Source organism: Microcaecilia unicolor, chromosome 9, assembly GCF_901765095.1.
Source record: "Microcaecilia unicolor chromosome 9, aMicUni1.1, whole genome shotgun sequence".
NCBI lineage: Eukaryota > Metazoa > Chordata > Amphibia > Gymnophiona > Siphonopidae > Microcaecilia > Microcaecilia unicolor.
The window spans coordinates 201,228,780-201,251,369 of NC_044039.1; the positions used below are offsets into that span (position 1 = coordinate 201,228,780).

The window sequence follows — 22,590 nt, forward strand, 5'->3', positions numbered from 1 at the left end:
GAAGTTCAAATACATCTATTAAAGACCTTTCATTTGTTCCTACACCACAATATGATCCTTTACAAACCAGAATTGATCTGTTCAGAATTTATAAAAAATTTCAAGTGCAACATTTCTTTTGGGGCAAAGAATCAACCCAAGACTCAACGATCATGAAAAGTAATACAAAATAGATCCCACCTGGCAACCTGGATCCAGTCATTTCTACTTTTTACAAATGCGTTCTGAAGGATATCCAGAAATTAGAGCAGACTTCCAATAGAAAATTATTTTTCAATTTGACAAAAGATGAGTTTAAGGAACTTAATATACTTTCCAAAAACATAGATGTGATCAAGCCAGCAGACAAAGGAGGCAGAATAGCAGTGATGGACAGAGAAATGTATCAATTAAGTGTACAGACAAATCCTTGATCAAGATAATATACAGTTTGAAGACCCAACACCAAAATTACAAGAAGAAATTAAACAGATTGTCTATTAGCACATGATGTGTCTATTAGCACATGATGCAGGTTATTTAACAAAGGGGGGGGGAAGATTCCCTACTTGTGCCACACCCAGTGATTCCAAACATTGTATGTTTTGCCCAAGATTCACAAATCTCACATTGATCCATCAGGCCGCCCGATAGTATCCGGTAATGGATCTTTATAAGAACCTCTATCACAGTTTGTAGATTAGTTTAAGATCTTACATTCCACAGATGCAATCACGTCAGAGATGCCTCACACACCACATCCTTAGAAGATTTTGATGGAGATCTAAGTGACATCGATGCACTATATATTAACATACCACAACTGGAATCAATAGATTATAGAAAGTGTTTTAAAAAGGAAGGAAAATGTTACATTTCCCTAAATTCTTATTACATTTGCCACCCATTACCACCCATGCTTTAACGCGTACATTTTTTTCATTCCAAGAAGAATTCTACCAACAAATCCGAGGCACAGCCATGGGCTTGGTGATGGCCCCGGATCTAGCCAACCTATATGTGGCACACTTCGAAGAAAAGTTCTTGACAAGTCATCCATATAAACAGGAGATAGTCTTCTACAAAAGATATATATAGACAATGTATTTCTACTATGGAGAAGTGAAGAAAAACTAATGGAATTTATGATTGGCTTAATAACCAGGACATTAATTTACATTTCAAGAAACAATACAGTCACCAGATTCCATATCTTGATATTTTGATTACCAAGACCACATATAGGTTCATTACGGATATTTATTTTAAAAAGACAGATAACACTTTTCTCCACTTTAACAGCTTCCATAATTGTAGTCTCAAAACCAACTTACCATACTCACAGTTTCTCTGCTTACGACAACTGTGTACACAATTTGAAGATTTTTAACTTCAAGCTGAAATAATGGGACATTTTAAAGATAGAGGATATCCTGAAGAATGCATACAAAGAAGCCTGAGCAAGGCAAGGTGTGAAGAAAGTGGGTTTTAAACCTGTAAAATGTATTGGACATTTCCCTGTTTTAATTATGTCTGCAGTTTATTTCTCCTATTTGGCCAGCAGATGATACATGTTTATGCCTGAAGCTGTTATAGGGAACCAAGTATTCTTTTTCTTTAACACAAACAGGAAGCAAGCAGCAGTATACGTTTAAAACTTGTTGACTGGGCTCTGATTGGCCTGGAGTTTGAAATTGCCCAGTAGTGCTGGCGTTTGCTTCAGTCTTAGCCTGAAAGAGACAGATCTCTTTGCAATGGCTCTGTGAAAAATTATATGTCTTGATCTTCCCAGGTACTGTTAAGACAGTATGTAAATGTTTAAATTAGTGTTATAATTGATTCATATTTCAGTTACCTGTTATTGTTTGCCAATTGCACATTTTAGTCCACTTTTCCAAGTTCTGAGAATAAACATAATTGTTTGTTCTACCTGTCTAGACTGATAAAGAATCCTAGTGGTTTGTGTGTTGGGTCTGAGAGTGTTTTCCAGGAACTGTGACTCCAGTAACCTAGAAATCACTGGGGATAATTTAAGTGCAAGAGACTCGCCCAGAGCAGGGTGCTAGTGTAGAGCACAAGCAGCTGGTGCAGGCGGACCTGAGCTGTGCTGGGGATAGACCCTCTGAGTGGCCACGGGATAACCCCAAGCATTTCGTGACACAAGAGCACAAGAGACATTTTCTTTTGGCCTCCAAAAAGACAAGATGCAAACCAGATTTGGTTTGTACTTTGAAGTTTTCCCCGTTCTTCTCAACAATTCTGTAAAATAATTTTTGCTAATTGGAATATTTTAGAAACACACCAATGTTTCAAAGATAAGACACCAATCATAGCACATGCAACAAACAGAAACCTGAAAGAAAGGCTTGTACCTTCAACATTACCTACTGTCAATTTAGAAGAGAGATTCTATACAGGCCATACAATCTGCAGAAAATGTACAATTTGTCCACATGGCTTAATCACCAATAAGTTTGTACATCCTGTCACACAAAAAACATATTGGCTGAAACATTCAGCCGACTTCCCTTCATCTAATGTAATTTACGTTATTTGCCCATGTAAATTTTATACGTGGGAACAACACAGGATGGTTAAGCCAAAATTCACAGAACACAGAAACATACAATCTGCAACTCTAGTATCTCACTGGTACGAGGCAAATCACACTTGAAGATTTAAAAAATGTTTGTAATTAAACAAAGACAAGATGGAGAGGGGATAACATGAAGGACGTGAAGAACAATGTTATATGTCTTTAATTTAAATACAGTTACACCCCATGGCCTAAATCTAGAGCTTGATCTCACATCATTTTTATAGACAGGTTCCATCATATAAGTGTTTTTATACATATTAACTTGTTTAGTCACTAATGACATGTTTTAGTATTGTAACCTCTATGTCAGTCTACTGCTTACATAAATAACCTCTCAAAAGGCAAGCTTTAGAAATCATTTCTAATACAATATACCTATTCTATCTTTTGATTTGCTTATATAGTAATGTTTTTACAGTCATATCTTCATGTATACCATTTACTCATCACAGAAGTTGTTTACCTATTCCATTGTTTTAGTAGTCATAGACAGCGTAATTTATACATTTAGAGATGCTTCAGCATCAGTCTGCAAAAGCGTCTCTTAATAGTAACCTCCTGCTGGCTATAAAATATCCGTTTTCATGTACTAACACTGACACTTCAGTTCGTTTCACAGAATTTTTCAATTACTTATTAGTTCCAGTAGTACACATTTCTTGTTTTCACAATATTCATAAAAGTGGTGTTTAAATAATATCTTAGCTCACTTTTTAGATTAGATAAGGTTTTGTATTGTTTTAGATTACTCAAAAAACCAAAACCAGAAGTATTATGGTGTCTATATTAGAAAAGGGGGAAAGTCTCAACTGATGCGGCAACTATCAAAGATTTTTGTTGCACGCACAAAAAAAAAAACATCGACTAGAAAACCCTCCGTGAAAAAAATGTGTTTACTTTTTTGTATTTTTATTTTCTGCTTAAACCTAATAGACTCTTTGTCATGTACCATTTCCTCTTAAATCATAATTATGATGGTACATGACACATTATGCCTTACAGTTTTGATGAAACAAGGATTGCGCGGATTATATTTAAAATGTATTTTAAATAGACGGAGCAAGTACCCACCTATCGCTATGACGTAGCGTTTATGAATCTGTTTAAACGGAAAAGCAAAACACAACAAAATCCTTGTTAGTAGGGGTGGAACAGGACGCTAAATTAAGAGCAAAGGAAAAAGAAATGGAAGGTGTAAAAATTGAAAAAACTAACCTGAAATGCCTGACACACGATTTGGTCCGTGTGACGAACCAAACGTAGAGTGATTGGCTATATTACAAAAGTGGTCTGCAACAAAAAAATATATTTAAAAAAGCAGCATTAATGAAAAATGGAGGGGAAAGAAAAGGAAAAGGGGCTAAAAAAAACTCTTTAAATACAGCGAAGCATGAGAACCAAATGAACAACAAGGAAAACTATGAAATACCTTGAAAAAGACCTTTCGTGGTAAACTTGTCCGTAGCTTAAAACCTACACAAATAACAAACATATTATTTTTGTAGGTTTCAAGCAATGTTTTCGAACTTTTTCGTTCTTGCCCTTTGACCTCTGATGTCATTTCCTTTTTTGGTGCCATTTTTTCCTTTTTAAAACACACTATCAGTCTGGAAATTTTTTTCATGTTCCATGCTGCGCTCTTAGTGACCCGCTACGGACAAGCTTACCATGAAAGGTCTTTTTCAAGGTATTTCATAGTTTTCCTTGTTATTCATTTGGTTCTCATGCTTCGCTGTATTTAAAGAGTTTTTTTAGCCCCTTCTCCTTTTCTGTCCCCCTCCATTTTTCATTAATGCTGCTTTTTTATATATATTTTTTTGTTGCAGACCACTTTTGTAATATAGCCAATCACTCTACGTTTGGTTCGTCACACGGACCAAATCGTGTTTCAGGCATTTCAGGTTAGTTTTTTCAATTTTTACACCTTCCATTTCTTTTTCCTTTGCTCTTAATTTAGCGTCCTGTTCCACCCCTACTAACAAGGATTTTGTTGTGTTTTGCTTTTCCGTTTAAACAGATTCATATACGCTACGTCATAGCAGTAGGTGGGTACTTGCTCCGTCTATTTAAAATACATTTTAAATATAATCCGCGCAATCCTTGTTTCATCAAAACTGTAAGGCATAATGTGTATACCACACACTTTATGTACAAACTGATTCATTTTCTACGGTATTCACGGTAGGCAGGAAGTTTGCTTCCTTAACTTTCTATACATTTCATGTGCTTCTTGCTCCATCACAGCTGTAAGGTACAATTTGGGCACATATCTTCTACGTCCTTACCACACTTTTTTTTGGTGATCCCACTTCTTTCAGCTTTTTCCTTTTCTTCCCTTCCCTCTACCCCCTTTATTTTTATTTTTCTTTCGTTTAACATATACATTTTTCACATATATTCTTATATATTTTTTTTTGGCATATATATACATTTTTATATGTTTTCTTATGCTGCATGGTTTTTTTCCTTTTTTTGTCCAACGTCTTTAAAATAGCCATGGCAACAGTATATTTTTCTCAATTGGCTGTATATGGTGCGCACAGGTATAGGCACCACCACATGCATACACTAGTTGACACCACGTTCCTCTTTCATGCATATAGTGAATGATACATACCTGTAGCAGGTGTTCTCCGAGGACAGCAGGCTGATTGTTCTCACGACTGGGTGACGTCCGCGGCAGCCCCCACCAACCGGAAAGAAGCTTCGCGGGACGGTCGGCACGCAGGGCACGCCCACCGCGCATGCGCGGCCGTCTTCCCGCCCGTGCGCGACCGCTCCCGCCAGTTGAATGACTAGCAAAAGATAAAACACACACAACTCCAAAGGGGAGGAGGGAGGGTAGGTGAGAACAATCAGCCTGCTGTCCTCGGAGAACACCTGCTACAGGTATGTATCATTCACTTTCTCCGAGGACAAGCAGGCTGCTTGTTCTCACGACTGGGGTATCCCTAGCTCTCAGGCTCACTCAAAACAAGAACCCAGGTCAATTGAACCTCGCAACGGCGAGGGTACAACAGAAATTGACCTACGAAGAACAACTAACTGAGAGTGCAGCCTGACCAGAATAAATTCGGGTCCTGGAGGGTGGAGTTGGATTTACACCCCAAACAGATTCTGCAGCACCGACTGCCCGAACCGACTGTCGCGTCGGGTATCCTGCTGGAGGCAGTAATGAGATGTGAATGTGTGGACAGATGACCACGTCGCAGCCTTGCAGATCTCTTCAATAGTGGCTGACTTCAAATGGGCCACCGACGCTGCCATGGCTCTGACACTATGAGCCGTGACATGACCCTCAAGAGTCAGCCCAGCCTGGGCGTAAGTGAAGGAAATGCAATCTGCTAGCCAATTGGAGATGGTGCGTTTCCCGACAGCGACCCCTAGCCTGTTAGGGTCGAAAGAAATAAACAACTGGGCGGACTGTCTGTTGGGCTGTGTCCGCTCCAAGTAGAAGGCCAATGCTCTCTTGCAGTCCAATGTGTGCAACTGACGTTCAGCAGGGCGGGTATGCGGCCTGGGAAAGAATGTTGGCAAGACAATTGACTGGTTAAGATGGAACTCCGACACCACCTTCGGCAGGAACTTTGGGTGGGTGCGGAGCACTACTCTGTTGTGATGAAATTTGGTATACGGAGCATGAGCTACCAGGGCTTGAAGCTCACTGACCCTACGAGCTGAAGTAACTGCCACCAAGAAAATGACCTTCCAGGTCAAGTACTTCAGATGGCAGGAATTCAGTGGCTCAAAAGGAGGTTTCATCAGCTGGGTGAGGACGACGTTGAGATCCCATGACACTGTAGGAGGCTTGATAGGGGGCTTTGACAAAAGCAAGCCTCGCATGAATCGAACGACTAAAGGCTCTCCAGAGATGGCTTTACCTTCCACACGATAATGGTAAGCACTAATCGCACTAAGGTGATTCCTTACTGAGTTGGTCTTGAGGCCAGACTCTGATAAGTGCAGAAGGTATTCAAGCAGGTTCTGTGCAGGGCAGGAACGAGGTTCTAGGGCCTTGCTCTCACACCACACGACGAACCTCCTCCACTTGAAAAAGTAACTCTTTTTAGTGGAATCCTTCCTAGAGGCAAGTAAGACCCGGGAGACACCCTCAGACAGACCCAACGCAGTGAAGTCTACGCCCTCAACATCCAGGCCGTGAGAGCCAGTGACTGAAGGTTGGGGTGCAGCAACGCTCCGTCGTTCTGCGAAATGAGAGTCGGAAAACACTCCAATCTCCACGGTTCTTCGGAGGACAACTCCAGAAGAAGAGGGAACCAGATCTGACGGGGCCAAAAAGGCGCTATCAGAATCATGGCGCCGTGGTCTTGCTTAAGCTTCAGTAAGGTCTTCCCCACCAAAGGTATGGGAGGATAAGCATACAGGAGGCCGGTCCCCCAATGGAGGAGAAAGGCATCCGACGCTAGCCTGCCGTGTGCCTGAAGTCTGGAACAGAACAGAGGCAGCTTGTGGTTGGTCTGAGAGGCGAAAAGGTCCACCGAGGGGGTGCCCCACGCTCGGAAGATCTTGCGTACCACTCTGGCATGGAGCGACCACTCGTGCGGTTGCATGACTCTGCTCAGTCTGTCGGCCAGACTGTTGTTTACGCCTGCCAGGTACGTGGCTTGGAGGAGCATGCCAAACCGACACGCCCAACGCCACATCCCGACGGCCTCCTGGCACAGGGGGCGAGATCCGGTGCCCCCCTGCTTGTTGACGTAATACATTGCAACCTGATTGTCTGTCCGAATTTGGATAATTTGGCAGGACAGCCGATCTCTGAAAGCCTTCAGTGCGTTCCAGATCGCTCGGAGCTCCAGGAGGTTGATCTGCAGATCCTTTTCCTGGAGGGACCACAGACCCTGGGTGTGAAGCCCATCGACATGGGCTCCCCACCCCAGGCGAGATGCATCCGTCGTCAGCACTTTCGTGGGCTGCGGAATTTGGAATGGACGTCCCAGGGTCAAATTGGTCCGGATGGTCCACCAGAGCAGTGAAGTGCGGCAACTGGTGGAGAGGCGGATGACATCTTCTAGATTCCCGGTGGCTTGGAACCACTGGGAAGCTAGGGTCCATTGAGCAGATCTCATGTGAAGACGAGCCATGGGAGTCACATGAACTGTGGAGGCCATATGACCCAGAAGTCTCAACATCTGCCGAGCTGTGATCTGCTGAGACGCTCTGGTCTGCGAAGCCAGGGCCAAGAGATTGGTGGCCCTCGCTTCGGGAAGGTAGGCCTGAGCCGTCTGGGAATTCAGCAGCGCTCCTATGAATTCCAGAGACTGAGTTGGCTGGAGATGGGACTTTGGGTAATTTATCACAAACCCCAGCAGCTCCAGAAGGTGAATAGTGCACTGCATGGACCGGAGGGCTCCTGCCTCCGAGGTGTTCTTGACCAGCCAATCGTCGAGATATGGGAACACGTGCACTCCCAGCTTGCGTAGGTAGGCGGGAGCGGTCGCGCACGGGCGGGAAGACGGCCGCGCATGCGCGGTGGGCGTGCCCTGCGTGCCGACCGTCCCGCGAAGCTTCTTTCCGGTTGGTGGGGGCTGCCGCGGACGTCACCCAGTCGTGAGAACAAGCAGCCTGCTTGTCCTCGGAGAATATTTTGTTTATCCTTCTTTTGTTTATATATGATGTTGGTCTTACGTTTTCTCCTGTATACATGATGTTGGTTGTATGATTTTTACTTGGTTTTTTATTCAAAGTCTCTTATATTTGCATTTTGAAGACAGCATGTTTTACTTCTGTATGTTTTCCTTGTTTCAACATAAGCTGTGCGCGTATTTGTATGATGCTGCTTTTTATTATATGCTTTAGTATATATAAGTTTCCATATAATGCCTCATGGATATTTTATCTATTGTCCTTCATATATGCATGTATTTTAAGATAGTATGTTCTATTTTTACATTTTTTGAATGCTTAGTCCTTCCTATATTTAGTCCCTCTTACAATTATTTATTTACACGACCATTTTGTGTAATTTTTTTGGTAATTTTTTGGTGATATTATAACATCCCACATATGCATAATCTGTGTATACGTCACTTAGAGACTTTACGTTCATCATTATTATTTATTGTTGTATTTTATTATATGTTGACCTCTTATTGCATATTTATTACTCATTTGAATGTTTTATTTATTTGATTCTGTATATGTTTTTATAGACTCCTGATGCAGGCATGTAGGCCGAAACAACAGTTGTGTCGAGTCTTTTCTTCAATAAAGAAGTTTTTATGATATTGTCTCCAGGATTTGTATTTCCGTGGTCAAACATCCCACTTTTTACCTATATCTGTGTTTTCCCGTGGGGCGTTCGAGTTCTCCGCTTGATTGCGGATTTTTTTTGAACATGGGTATTCACACCATTTCTTCATCCCCATTTTTCATACTCAGTTCCTTTTTACATACTCCTACATCGTTCTCCACTTATGGTACTACCATACCAGTTTCTACACAGGTATTCATCTTTCAAAAGAAACACTGTCCTTTCCATCTTCGAGAGGTATATACAATTTATTACACATTTACACATCTATCCATGTCATATGTATTTACACATTTTGGGGGTTTTGTACATATCACATATGTTTGCAATTTGAATACATATATATTTTTGTATTTTTGACATGTATTGTTTGATATGAAGTGTAAATTGTTCTACAAATCCATCTTAAATCATTTTAAATGTACAAGTATGGTTTTATGTTTAATTAAGTAATCTTAGAGATTCAATCTTCTCACAGTTCACAATCTTATAAATTGTTAGTGCAGTTCTATAGTTTCACAATACGTATGTATCTTATTTAATTTCAGTTTTACTGACGTATATTACTTTTCTCTTGATTGTGTCATTTTTGCAGTTCATTTAATTGTATGTACTGCTTTTAATTATATTTTAATTTTATCTTAATGTTTTGATTTACATTGTACAATCTGAGTTAAAACACAAAGATGAACTCCTAAGGTACGCCAGTCAGCTGAAACATGGCTGTGCCGTGTCTATACAGTTGTACAATTAAATTTGGGACACTAAGCATTTTCAAGAGACTTAATTTTTGCCATTTCCTGTGTGCTTTCGAGTGTGCAAAGATTGCAGGTCTTCTGTGCATATATCATCTTTTACATTGGGCAACATGCAAACTTCAGTAGGGACAATTTGATCCATTTAGATGATTTTTTGTTTGCTGGTCAAGCAGACAGATTGCAGCAGCTTAAAAAGTTTGCTACTAGGGTTATCCCAATGGGTCAGATTTTTGTGCAGTGCTTACGTCGCTACTAGAGGGGTCTGAAAACCAACACTTCATTAGTCTTTAAACCTATGTGGGAGAATCTCCAGCTGTGGGCCACCTTTTTGGAACACTTCAAAGGCATTGTGTATTGACAGGAGGAGGCAGTTTCTTTGCATGAGCTTCAGCTATTTACAGATGCTGCTAGTGGCGAGGATTTTGGCGCATATTTTGGAAGTGAATGGGTAGCAGCAACTTGGCCAACTGAACTATGCAAGGAAGGCCTGAGCATCACATTCTTGGAGCTGTTTCCTTTAGTGGTAGTGCTGGAGGTCTGGGGTGAGAAGTTACAGGATTGGCGACTGGTATTTTGCTGTGATAATTTGGCAGTTGTAGAGGTGTTGGATTTGCTGCAGGTTTTTTTGTTTTGGCTTGTTTTCAGATAGATGTTACAGCACGTGTGAGGCATATTCCAGGCACCAGTAATTTAATTGCTGATGCCTTGTCTCACTCCAAGTGGTTGACGTTCAGAACTCTAGCTCTGTGAGCAATGATAGAGGGCATTCCAAAGCACCTGTGGAAGCTGAGGGTGGTGAAGCACAGCAATTGCTGCAATACTCTGTAGTGACTGGGATGTGGGTGTCCTACCAGAGAAGACTGAAAACTGTGGGCTCTTTCCCAGAGTAAGAGCTGGAGTAGGGGGTAAGGCACAGGACGACTTATTACTCGACTTTATCCTCTGTCTATGGGGTGGGGAAGATCTCACCTCAGCGGTGGTTGCAGATCTGATGGGTTTTTCCTTTATCCAGAAGCAGCAGGAATGGAGCAATCCTGTGGGTAGTTTCCTCATTAAATGGGGATTAGCAGGATGGGTCCATCAATTGGCCACATTAGCAAATCACCATAGAACCACAAAGATGTATGGTGGGTGCTGGGACATGCTGTTTTTCCACAAAGCTTTCATTTTGTCATTTTTTGGGGGCACTATGGATAGATGAACTGGTGGTTCATTCTGGACAGGCAGTGGGCTGGGGGGTCTGGTCTTCTTCATGAACATGTATATAAAACGGGTGATGTACTGTTCATTAGGGTAAGGCAGACTAAGCTGACCAAAGAGGAAAGGGGGAGATGTTGCGGCTGAGGGATTTCCCACGGCTATAACGTGCCCGCTGCAAAAATGTACGTTCCTTTTGGGAACTGTGCCAGCAGGGGGTACTTTTTTTTATTTTTATTTTTGGTGTACACCGATTCCCTCCAATTTGTGGCCATGCTGTGGTGGGCATTGGAGGCTTTAGGCCTTAGCCCCCAGGAGTATGGGTTTCATTCTGATTGGAGCTCCGATGGGGGCTGTTGCTGCAGGGTTGGCTCCTGGGGTGATTCAATGGATTGGAAGATGAACATCCAAGGCATATGCCAAATATATCTGCCTGGAGAATGGGGTAGTGGTGGCGGCTCACTCACTTTTTTCTTCTTATAGATTAATGTGCTGGGGGTGATGACGTCAAAATGGTCTGGGTTGTGGGCCATGCCTTTGCATTTTGGGTGTTCCAGCGAACCCGTGTTTGGTCATATGGACCTCACCTGGCTTTGGAAGACACGGGAGTGGTGGTCGCCTGGATGGGTATATGTGGCATGCTCTAGGATCAGATCCTGCCACAGCTAGGCTCTCACAGAGGGCAAGCTAGCTCTGCATGATCTTGATCATCTGGGTAGGAATGATTTGGGCAAGGTCACAGGGTAGAAGCTTATTGAGAGGGTTAGGAAAGATTTCTCTACCTTGTGGAGATGGTTATTATTCCTCGACCAAGATATACAAGACTGCCATTGAGGCCTTCAGGGGTTAAAAAAAAAAGTTATTTAGGCATATTGGCTGCTAGGTAAACAAACAGGGTGGGTGCCCAAGCAGGGTAGTTTCCAGCTTAGTCATGATTGGCAACAGTGGTGTAAGGACTGCTCTCACCTTTCCAATGATATGGTGATGAAAAAGAGAAATTCCATGTTTATCCAGAGTCACAGATGCAACCCTCTTTGCATTCTGGCTCCATGGACTTTTGTACGGCTGAGAGTCTGCTCCCAGGGGCAAGTTGCACACCCTTTACCAGGTGGTAAGGTGTTACATCAGCTATTGATTTATCTTCAACTCCTGACCTTCGAACCCCTCCACCTCAGCTGTTTTTGGCTAGCCTGACTGAACTGGATGCAGTGACTTGCCTTTTCTCCGAGGACAAGCAGGCTGCTTGTTCTCACATGTGGGTATCCTTAGCCCCCAGGCTCACTCAAAACAACAAAGAAAGGTCAATTGGGCCTCACAACGGCGAGGACATAACAAGGATTGACCTACGAAGAAAACATTTAACAGAGTGCAGCCTGGAACAAAACAAAAATGGGCCTAGGGGGAAGGAGTTGGATTCTAAACCCCAAACAGATTCTGCAGCACCGACTGCCTGAACCGACTGTCACGTTGGGTATCCTGCTAAAGGCAGTAATGAGATGTGAATGTGCGGACTGAAGACCACGTCGCAGCTTTGCGGATCTCTTCTATAGTGGCTGACTTCAAGTGGGTCCCTGCGCTGCCATGGCTCGAACACTATGAGCCGTGACACGACCCTCAAGAGCCATCCCAGCTTGGGCGTAAGTGAAGGAAATGCAATCTGCTAGCCAATTGGAAATGGTGCGTTTCCCGACAGCAACTCCCCTTCTGTTGGGATCGAAAGAAAACAAACATTTGGGCAGACTGACTGAAGGGGCTTGTCCGCTCCACATAGAAGCGGAATGCTCTCTTGCAGTCCAATGTATGCAACTGATGTTCAGCAGGGCGGGTATGAGGACAGGGAAAAAATGTTGGCAAGACAATTGAGTGGTTCAGATGGAACTAGACACCACCTTCGGCAAGAACTTAGGGTGAGTGCGGAGGGCTACTCTGTTATGATGAAATTTAGTATAGGGAGCATGGGCTACCAAGGCTTGAAGCTCACTGACCCTACGAGCTGAAGTAACAGCCACCAAGAAAATGACCTTCCAGGTCAAATACTTAAGATGGCAGGAATTCAGTGGCTCAAAAGGAGGCTTTATCAGCTGGGTGAGAATGACGTTGAGATCCCATGACACTAGTGGAGGTTTGACAGAGGGCTTTGACAAAAACAAACCTCTCATGAAGTGAACTAAAGGCTGTCCAGAGATACGCTTACCCTCTACACGTTGATGATAAGCACTAATTGCACTAAGGTGAACCCTTACGGAGTTGGTCTTGAGACCAGACTCTGATAAGTGTAGAAGATATTCAAGCAGGGTCTGTGTAGGACAAAAGCGAGGATCTAGGGCCTTGCTGTCACACGAGACGGCAAACCTCCTCCATTTGAAAGAGTAACGTTTTAGTGGAATCTTTCCTGAAAGCAAGCAAGACTCGGCCACCCTCCGAAAGACCCAAGGAGGCGAAGTCAACGCTCTCAACATCCAGGCCGTGAGAGCCAGAAACTGGAAGTTGGGATGCAGAAGTGCCCCCTCGTTCTGAGTAATGGGGATTGGAAAACACTACTACTACTACTACAGCGCTACAAGGCATACGCAGCGCTGCACAAACATAGAAGAAAGACAGTCCCTGCTCAAAGAGCTTACAATCTAATAGACAAAAAATAAATAAAGTAAGCAAATCAAATCAATTAATGTGAACAGGAAGGAAGAGAGGAGGGTAGGTGGAGGCAAGTGGTTACGAGTCAAAAGCAATGTTAAAGAGGTGGGCTTTAAGTCTAGATTTAAAGGTGGCCAAGGACGGGGCAAGACGTAGGGGCTCAGGAAGTTTATTCCAGGCGTAGGGTGCAGCGAGACGGAAGGCGCGAAGTCTGGAGTTGGCAGTAGTGGAGAAGGGAACAGATAAGAAGGATTTATCCATGGAGCGGAGTGCACGGGAAGGGGTGTAGGGAAGGACGAGTGTGGAGAGATACTGGGGAGAAGCAGAGTGAGTACATTTATAGGTTAGTAGAAGAAGTTTGAACAGGATGCGAAAACGGTTAGGGAGCCAGTGAAGGGTCTTGAGGAGATGGGTAGTATGAGTAAAGCGACCCTGGCGGAAGATGAGACGGGCAGCAGAGTTTTGAACCGACTGGAGAGGGGAGAGGTGACTAAGTGGGAGGCCAGCAAAAAGCAGATTGCAGTAGTCTAAACGAGAGGTGACAAGGGTGTGGATGAGGGTTTTGGTAGAGTGCTCGGAAAGAAAGGGGCGGATTTTACGGATGTTGTAAAGAAAGAAACGACAGGTCTTGGCAATCTACTGGATATGAGCAGAGAAGGAGAGAGAAGAATCAAAGATGACCCCAAGGTTTCGAGCTGAGGAGACAGGGAGAATGAGAGAGCCATCAACAGAAATAGAAAACGGGGGGAGCGGGGAGGTGGGTTTGGGGGGGAAAATGAGAAGCTCGGTTTTGGTCATATTTAATTTCAGGTGGCGTTGAGACATCCAGACAGCAATGTCAGACAAGCACGCTGAAACTTTGGTTTGGATGCAAGGTGAGATATCAGGGGTAGAAAGGTAGATTTGGGAGTCATCAGCATAGAGATGGTAGGAAAAGCCATGGGATGAGATTAATGAACCAAGGGAAGAAGTGTAGATAGAAAAGAGGAGGGGACCAAGAACAGAACCCTGAGGTACGCCGACAGGCAGAGGGATAGAAGTAGAAGAGGATCCACCAGAGTGAAGACTAAAGGTGCGGAGGGAGAGGTAGGAAGAGAACCAGGAAAGGACAGAGCCCTGGAATCCAAGTGAGGACAGGGTATCGAGAAGTATGCTGTGATCGACAGTGTCAAAAGCAGCGGAAAGATCAAGAAGAATGAGGATGGAATATTGACCTCTGGATTTAGCCAGTAATAGGTCCAATCTCCATGGTTCTTTGGAGGACAACTCCAGAAGAAGAGGGAACCAGATCTGACAAGGACAAAAAGGAGCTATCAGAATCATGGTTCCGCGGTCTTGCTTGAATTTCAACAAAGTCTTTCCCACCAAAGATCCGACGCTAGTCTGTCATGGGCCTGAAGTCTGGAACAGAACTGAGGGACCTTGTGATTGGTCTGAGTGGCAAAAAGATCCACCGAGGGGGTGCCCCACGCTCGGAAGATCTTACGTACCATGCCCGAGTTGAGCAACCACTCGTGAGGTTGCATTATCCTGCTCAACCTGTCAGCCAGACCGCTGTTTACGCCTGCCAGATACGTGGTTTGGAGAAGCATACTGTGAGCATGAGCCCATAACCACATCTGGATGGCTTCCCGACGCAGGGGGCGAGATCGGTGCTCCCATGCTTGTTGGCGTAATACATGGCAACCTGTCTGAATTTGAATAATTTGATTGGACAGCTGATCTCTGAAAGCCCTTAGAGCGTTCCAGATCGCTCGCAACTCCAGGAGATTGATCTGAAGACCTGATTCCTGGATGGACCAAGCTCCTTGAGTGTGAAACCCATCTACATGGGCTCCCCACCCCAGGAGAGATGCATCTGTAGTCAGCACTTTTTGTGGCTGAGGAATTTGAAAGGGACGTCCCAAAGTCAAATTGGACCGAATTGTCCACCACTGAAGGGAATTGTGAAATGTGGTGGGTAGCTGGATTGCATCCTCTAGATTCCCTGCAGCCTGAAACCACTGGGAAGCTAGGGTCCATTGAGCTGATCTCATGTTAAGACGGGCCATGGGAGTCACATGGACTGTGGAGGCCATATGGCCTAGTAGTCTCAATATCTGCCAAGCTGTGACCTGCTGAGACGCTCTGGCCAATGAAACAAGAGCCAGAAGGTTGTCCACCCTCGCCTCCAGAAGATAGGCATGAGCCGTCTGTGAATCCAGCAGAACTCCTATGAATTCTAGTTTCGAACTGGAAGAAGATGGGACTTTGGGTAATTTATGACAAACCCCAGTAGCTCCAGGAGTTGAATAGTCATCTGCATGGACTGTAGACTGCCTCTGAAGTGTTCTTCACCAGCCAATCGTCGAGATAAGGGAACACATGCACTCCCAGTCTACGTAGCGACGCTGCAACTACCGTCAGGCATTTGGTAAACACCCTGGGCACAGATGCGAGCCCAAAGGGCTGCACACAATACTGAAAGTGCTGTGTTCCCAGACGGAATCGTAGATACTGCCTGTGAGCTGGCAGTATCGGGATGTGCGTACAAGCATCCTTTAAGTCCAGAGAGCATAGCCAGTCGTTTTTCTGAATCATGGGAAGAAGGGTGCCCAGGGAAAGCATCCTGAAATTTTCCTCGGACCACATATTTGTTCAGGCCCCTTAGGTCTAGGATGGGACGCAGCCCCCCCCCCCCCCCCCCCCGTTTTCTTTTGCACAAGGAAGTACCTGGAATAGAATCCCAGCCCTTCTTGCCCTGGTGGAACGGGCTCGACTGCACTGGCGCTGAGAAGGGCGGAGAGTTTCTCTGCAAGTACCTGCCTGTGCTGGAAGCTGAAGGACTGAGCTCCCGGTGGGCAATTTGGAGGTATGGAGGTCAAATTGAGGGAGTATCCGAACCGGACTATTTGAAGAACCCACCGATCGTAGGTTATGAGAGGCCACCTTTGGTGAAAAAATTTTAACCTCCCCCCCCCCACCAGCAGATCGTCCAGCACAGACACTAATAGCGGCTATGCTCAACTGGAGCCAGTCAAAAGCCTGTCCCTTGCTTTTGCTGGGGAGCTGCGGGGTCCTGTGTGGGCGCACGCTGTTGACGAGAATGAGCGCGCTGGGGTTGAGCCCGAGAAGGCTGTCGAGAAGGTGGATTGTACCTACGCTTGTTGTAAGCATAGGGAGTATTCCGCCTTCCCCAGAAAAAACGTCTACCTGATGAGGTAGATGCTGAAGGCACCCAGTGGGAGAGATTGTCGAGGGCGGTTTCCCGCTGGATGAGCTGGTCGACCACTTGCTCGACTTCCTCGCCAAAAATATTATCCCCCCGGCAAGGAACATCCGCTAGCCGCTGCTGGACTCTATTGTCCAGGTCAGAGGCACGCAGCCATGAGAGTCTGCGCATCACTATACCTTGAGCAGCGGCCCTAGATGCAACATCAAAAGAGTCGCAAGCACCCCTGGACAGGAATTTACGACACGCCTTCAAGCTGCCTGACCACCTCCGAAGGGAGCTGATCAACCAAGTCCGCCAGTTGCTTCACATTGTTCCGCAAGTGGATGCTCATGTAGAGCTGGTAGGACTGAATTTTGGACACGAGCATAGAGGACTAATAGGCCTTCCTCCCAAAAGAGTCCAGAGTTCTAGATTCTCGTCCCGGGGGCGCCGAGGTAAAATCTCTAGAACTTTTGGCTCTCGAGAGCAGAATCCACAACCATAGAGTCGTGAGGTAACTGCGACTTCATCAACTCAGGTTCTCCATGGATTCGACACTGGGACTCCGCTTTCTTGGGGATAGTGGGATTAGATAGTAGTTTCGTCCAGTTCTTCAGCAATGTCTGCTTGAGGACATTATGCAGAGGAACAGTGGACGACTCCTTAGGTGGTGAAGGATAGTCAAGGACCTCGAACATCTCGACCCTGGGCTCATCCTCAGATACCACCGGGAAGGTAATAGCCACAGACATTTCCCGCACAAAGGAGGAGAAAGACTCTCCGGGGGAGAAAGCTTCCTTTCAGGCGAAGGAGTGGGATCAGAAGGAAGACCACAAGACTCCTCAGAAGAGAAATATCTGGGATCCTCTTCTCCCCGCGAGGCCTCCTCCTCTGTGTCGGACAAGAGTTCACGAACTGCAGTCCGAAACCGGGCCCGTCTCGACTCGGAGGAACCACGTCCTCAATGACGTTAAAAAGTCAACTTCCGTGCCGGCGGCGATGAAGCTCCCTCCAGCGATGTCGACGGGGAGTCGACCTGGGTGGCAGCCAAGGCCGAAGCCGCAAGCGGAATCTGCGTCGGGGACCGCACCACAGAGCCAGCTGCCGCTTCCATCAATGGTACCGAAGGCGCAAGCACCCCCGGTACCGGAACAGACTGACGCAGCAGCCCCTCCAGGAGACCTGGAAGAATGGCTCGGAGGCGCTCGTCTAGAGTATCTGCCAGGAAAGGCAGAACCTGTGCAGAGCAAGGAGGCGGTACCGAACTGTCCGAAGACTGACGCACAGACACCACTTGGATGGAGGGTGAGCGGTCCTCCCGGCGTCGACGCTTCTCGGGTGCCGAGTCCCTCGACGCCCCGGAACTCCCGGTACCGTGGGTGGAAGGAGATCGATGCACGGCATCGGTACTCCTCGGTACCGACGAGGACGACGTGGAATCCATACGCCTCCTCGGGGTCTGGTCCGACATCGGTCGGTCCTGGTTGGCCTTCCCAGCCGAAGCCTTCGAGACAGGTGGAGACCCACTCGACGGCTCACTGCTCCCAGCGTGTGGTGGTCTCCGGACAGGTATTACCTGCTCTCCTGATGTTGATGCCACCTCCGGTGGCGATGTCGACGCCGCCGACCTCGGTACCGCTGTAGACGCCGACGGGCCTGGCAAGGCTCCAAACAGACGTTCCCGCTGACGCCTGTGTCCGCTTTTTAAGGCGGAGACACAACTTACACGTGTGGGCGATGGTCGGGCCCAAGGCACTGGATACACCACGAATGGGGATTGGTACCTGAGATTGCCCAGCTGCACCGACCGCACTTCTTGAAGCCGCTGGGAATCCTCGATGTCATGGACGGAAAAACAGCGGTGGCAAAATCAAAATTCACGATGGTGCCAGGAAAAAAGGGCACAAAAAGAGAACGCGAACGCACAGCCCAAAAGGGGCCGCGACAGCAGCAAACTAAAACTTAATAGGGCCCAACTCTAACAAAATAAGGGAACTACTAGAATTTTTCAAGAACAGAGGAAGAAAAAAGAATAAAGGTGCGAAAACTCGCTAGAAAACCGAAGGTTTTTTTTATCAGGGCACACAGAGAGAGACGGCTAACACAACCGCTCTCTACCGCGGAAAAAGAAAAAAAACTGACGGGGCTCTCGCACGACGGGCGGGAAGTTGATGGCCACGCCTGCACGCGATCGAAGGCTCTAGCAAACTTTTGTTGCTAGGAAGATTTCCGATCCCGGGGGCTGCTGTGGACGGCACCCATCACTGAGAACAAGCCGCCTGCTTATCCTCGGAGAACCTGAATACCTAACATGATGGGTGCATTTTTAAGGTCAGGTAGCGCTCTCCTTTAAATTGTACTGTACAAAATGACAAATGTAGAATATAACATGTAACAAAGGTGTCAAGTTAAAAAGTAAATTAGAGATATGAATTTAATAAAAAAGTGCTTGCCAGTACACAAATACTTACCAAGGTACAGTCGTCCAAAGCCACCCTGGCCTACAGATGCTCCTAACTTCCACTGCTTTTTGGCTAAATCAGTCAGTACTTCTCCAGGAGCAAATTCTTCAGCTAATTTTCTTTTTGCAGGCGCTCTCTTCCCAGCAGCCTCTTTCTTAGGTGGAGGCATTTTCTCTGCAAAAAAAAAAAAAAAGTACACCAAACTTGTCTAAATGTTCCAAGTGTTTCTAGACTGCCTCAAACTGGCCACCCACAAAACATGTTACTCATGAAACTGCAGCCAAATTCAAGGCTTGCTGACATTTATGGCCAATCCAAGTCACAAAAATAGCAGTATTTCAAAAAAATAAAAATAAAAAAAGCAAGATTCCATGCTGCTTGCCTCCAAGTTTATGTACTCAAACCAATGCAAGGAGAAACTTAAAATGATACATGAAATTGCGAAAAACAAAAATTCAGCAGCAACTATTTTCACATCAGGACCGCTGCCTGACGACTCGCTTATCTCAGCATCAGCTTTAAAAAAAAAAAAAAAAAATCTCACAACAGCTTTATTATCTCTAATCACTTAAACAACCTTATAGAAAATAGGGGGGAGGGGGAAAACTTTAGGAAAAAAAAAAATTTAGAAAAAATTTTCTTCACTTATCTTAAAAGCTTCAATAACTCAGCAATTTCAGCAATAGAGTAGGCCCCTTCTACATCCCAATGGCTTGATTTTGTGCCTTTTCAAAAATGGCCTAAAGAAGCACAAAGCCTTGCTTTTTTCAAAGACGGTTGCATTTGCCATTTGGATTTGGGACGTTTAGCGCAGAACGTCCAAAGTCTGACTTAAACGTTATATCAAAAATGGCCCTCCACATGACTTTGTAAGTCTAAGTGCTTTGAAAATACACCTCCAAGTCTCTCAGTCCAGTGTGAGTGCTACGAAAATACGCCTCCAAGTCTCTCAGTCCAGTGTGAGTGCTACATGCTGTACCAATTCCCATGCAATTTGTGCAACACAAGTATCCCTCTTCCTCCACCCCCCCCCCCCCCCCCCAAAGTCTTGACTCTTTCTGGTTCTGTAACAGTGATATGTGAGGTCACATCAGACAGTGAGCCTCAGCAGTTTGTTACTATGCAGTCACTAGGCAAACAAGTCCAGCAGCTAGGGTGCTAGAAGACAGGATATGCTGGACATGAGGGAGACGCATCTCCTCTTACCTTTTGCTACCCTGTTAGTTGTGGTTTCACTCTAGTTTTAACACAGCTAGATGCAGGTTATAGTAACATAGTAGATGACGGCAGAAAAAGACTTGCACGATCCATCCAGTCCGCCCAACAAGATAAAGTAAAAGGACCCCAAAGTTAGGAGCATAAATCTTTTGAAAGACCAAGTTTTGCAAATCTCCTGCATCTAAGGTTAATTACTTCAAATTAAAGACTGCAATTTACAATTAATTTAATTAGGGCTCAATTGTGGTAATATGATATGTTATACCTAAATGTAATTTACCGGAATTACAGCACCAGCTACACTCAAATTACAACAGTTTTGATGGAAAAACTGATTTTTAGTAGGTGATTTCTTTGGGAACCCAGTCTTGCCATCAGTTGACATAAGACCATGTAAAATATTAGGAACACAAAAAAAAAATATTCTAATGAACTGGGAAAGCTTAAGGTGTTCCTGCAGAATCATGATTGAAAGCTGAAAATAGATTCAGATACTGAATACTTGCATTATACTTTGCTTGTGCCTTACTTAGTAAAGGAGTATGAGAGTACAATGACCTAGTTTTTAGATTTAAAAAAAAGTGAGATGTTATTTTATGAAAAAGGTCCTTGAAAGATTTGAGTTTCCTTCCTGAAATTCATTAATTCTTTGAAACAAAAAAAAAAAAAAAAAAAGACAGACTTAGAAAATCCAGCGTGGATAATCAAGTAGGCATTTTTTTTTTTGACTGACATGTCATCTGAACACACTAAAATTTCCAGTTGCAAAGGAAACTAACTTCCTAGCAACACGAGCTGTAACTGCTTTTGAAAACAAGACTACAGAATTAGTCATCACGTTCCAAAAAAAAAAATATCAGAAGGGGGGGGGGGGGGGTCACCTCTAAAACTCCCAACCTTTTGAAATGGACTACAATTCATTTGTACAGGTGCTAACAAAAAAAGTGTGAGCCTAGATTCAACACAATGAAGTACAAGGAGTTTATTAAGCAGCATTGATAACCTCTGCCGCCAGTGATGATGTTCTGACTGTGCTAACTGGAACTTCAGAGGAACCACCTCTTGAATCTGAACTTTAGACTAGTCTCTGTTCACAATGCCTGAGCAGGGAAACAATACAAATGCAATAAATAAATAAATGTTGTAAAAAAAAAAAAAAAAGTGTGACAGTATGTTTACCTGAGAATCTACATTTGCAACAGCAGCTCCTTGTGACTCTGGGCAAGTCACTTAACCCTCCATTGCCCCATGTAAGCCGCATTGAGCCTGCCATGAGTGGGAAAGCGCAGGGTACAAATGTAACAAAAATAAAATAGATACTATTGGAGATTCTACATGGAATGTTGCTACTATTGGAGATTCTACATGGAATGCTGCTATTCCACTAGCAACATTCCATGTAGAAGGCTGCACAGGCTTCTGTTTCTGTGAGTGTGACGTCCTGCACGTCAGACTCACAGAAGCAGAAGCCTGCGCGGCCACATTGGTGAGCTGCAAGGGCCGACTTCTACATGGAATGTTGCTAGTGGAATAGCGACATTCCATGTAGAATCTCAAATAGTAGCAACAGTGGAGGAGTGGCCTAGTGGTTAGGGTGGTAGACTTTGGTCCTGGGGAACTGAGTTCGATTCCCACTTCAGGCACAGGCAGCTCCTTGTGACTCTGGGCAAGTCACTTAACCCTCCATTGCCCCATGTAAGCTGCATTGAGCCTGCCATGAGTGGGAAAGCGCGGGGTACAAATGTAAAAAAAATAAAATAAATAAATATCGTGAAAGGGAAAGGAGGAAAAATTAACCAATGAACATCTGAATTACAAAGAATACAAGTAATACAAGTGAGGGAGCAGCAGGCATGCTTTCCTACACCTTGTTTTTGAAGTCAGTTTTGCACTGTCCTGCTCTTAAAGAACAGCCTTCAAGCTGTTTTTGTTTTCATAAAAGCATTCTATGGTATCCATGGTCAATAGTGATTCATCATGGTACGGCTTAAAGTACATATGGTCCAATACACAGAAGATTCTTGTAAAGCCAGGTCCACATGGTTTGTATTATACAAGACTGGTTCATTACAATTTACCTGACTACTGATTGTGTGTACAACAGACATCTTCCTGAACCATGTTAGAATTTCTAGGAAAATGCGCCAATGTTAATAGATTAGAGTATTTCTACTCTAGTTACCCAAACATTCATTGTTATTCCTCACATTCCAGCATGAAGACATTATACAAATAAAATTTAAAAATCCAGATTTGTTACCTTAAAAAAAAAAAAT

At 44.6% G+C, this 22,590-nt stretch overlaps 1 protein-coding gene across 4 annotated transcripts in view; it reads right to left on the bottom strand.

Annotated features, from left to right (window-relative positions):
- VRK1 (VRK serine/threonine kinase 1) overlaps positions 1-22,590 on the bottom strand; it is a 158,194-nt gene that overhangs the window by 118,918 nt on the left and 16,686 nt on the right. For all 4 annotated transcript variants that reach the window (XM_030215163.1, XM_030215162.1, XM_030215161.1 and 1 more), the window contains exon 2: positions 19,106-19,270. In XM_030215163.1, coding sequence (XP_030071023.1) covers positions 19,106-19,265 — 160 coding nt within the window. In that variant the 5' untranslated portion in view covers positions 19,266-19,270. The remainder of the gene's footprint in view (positions 1-19,105; positions 19,271-22,590) is intronic.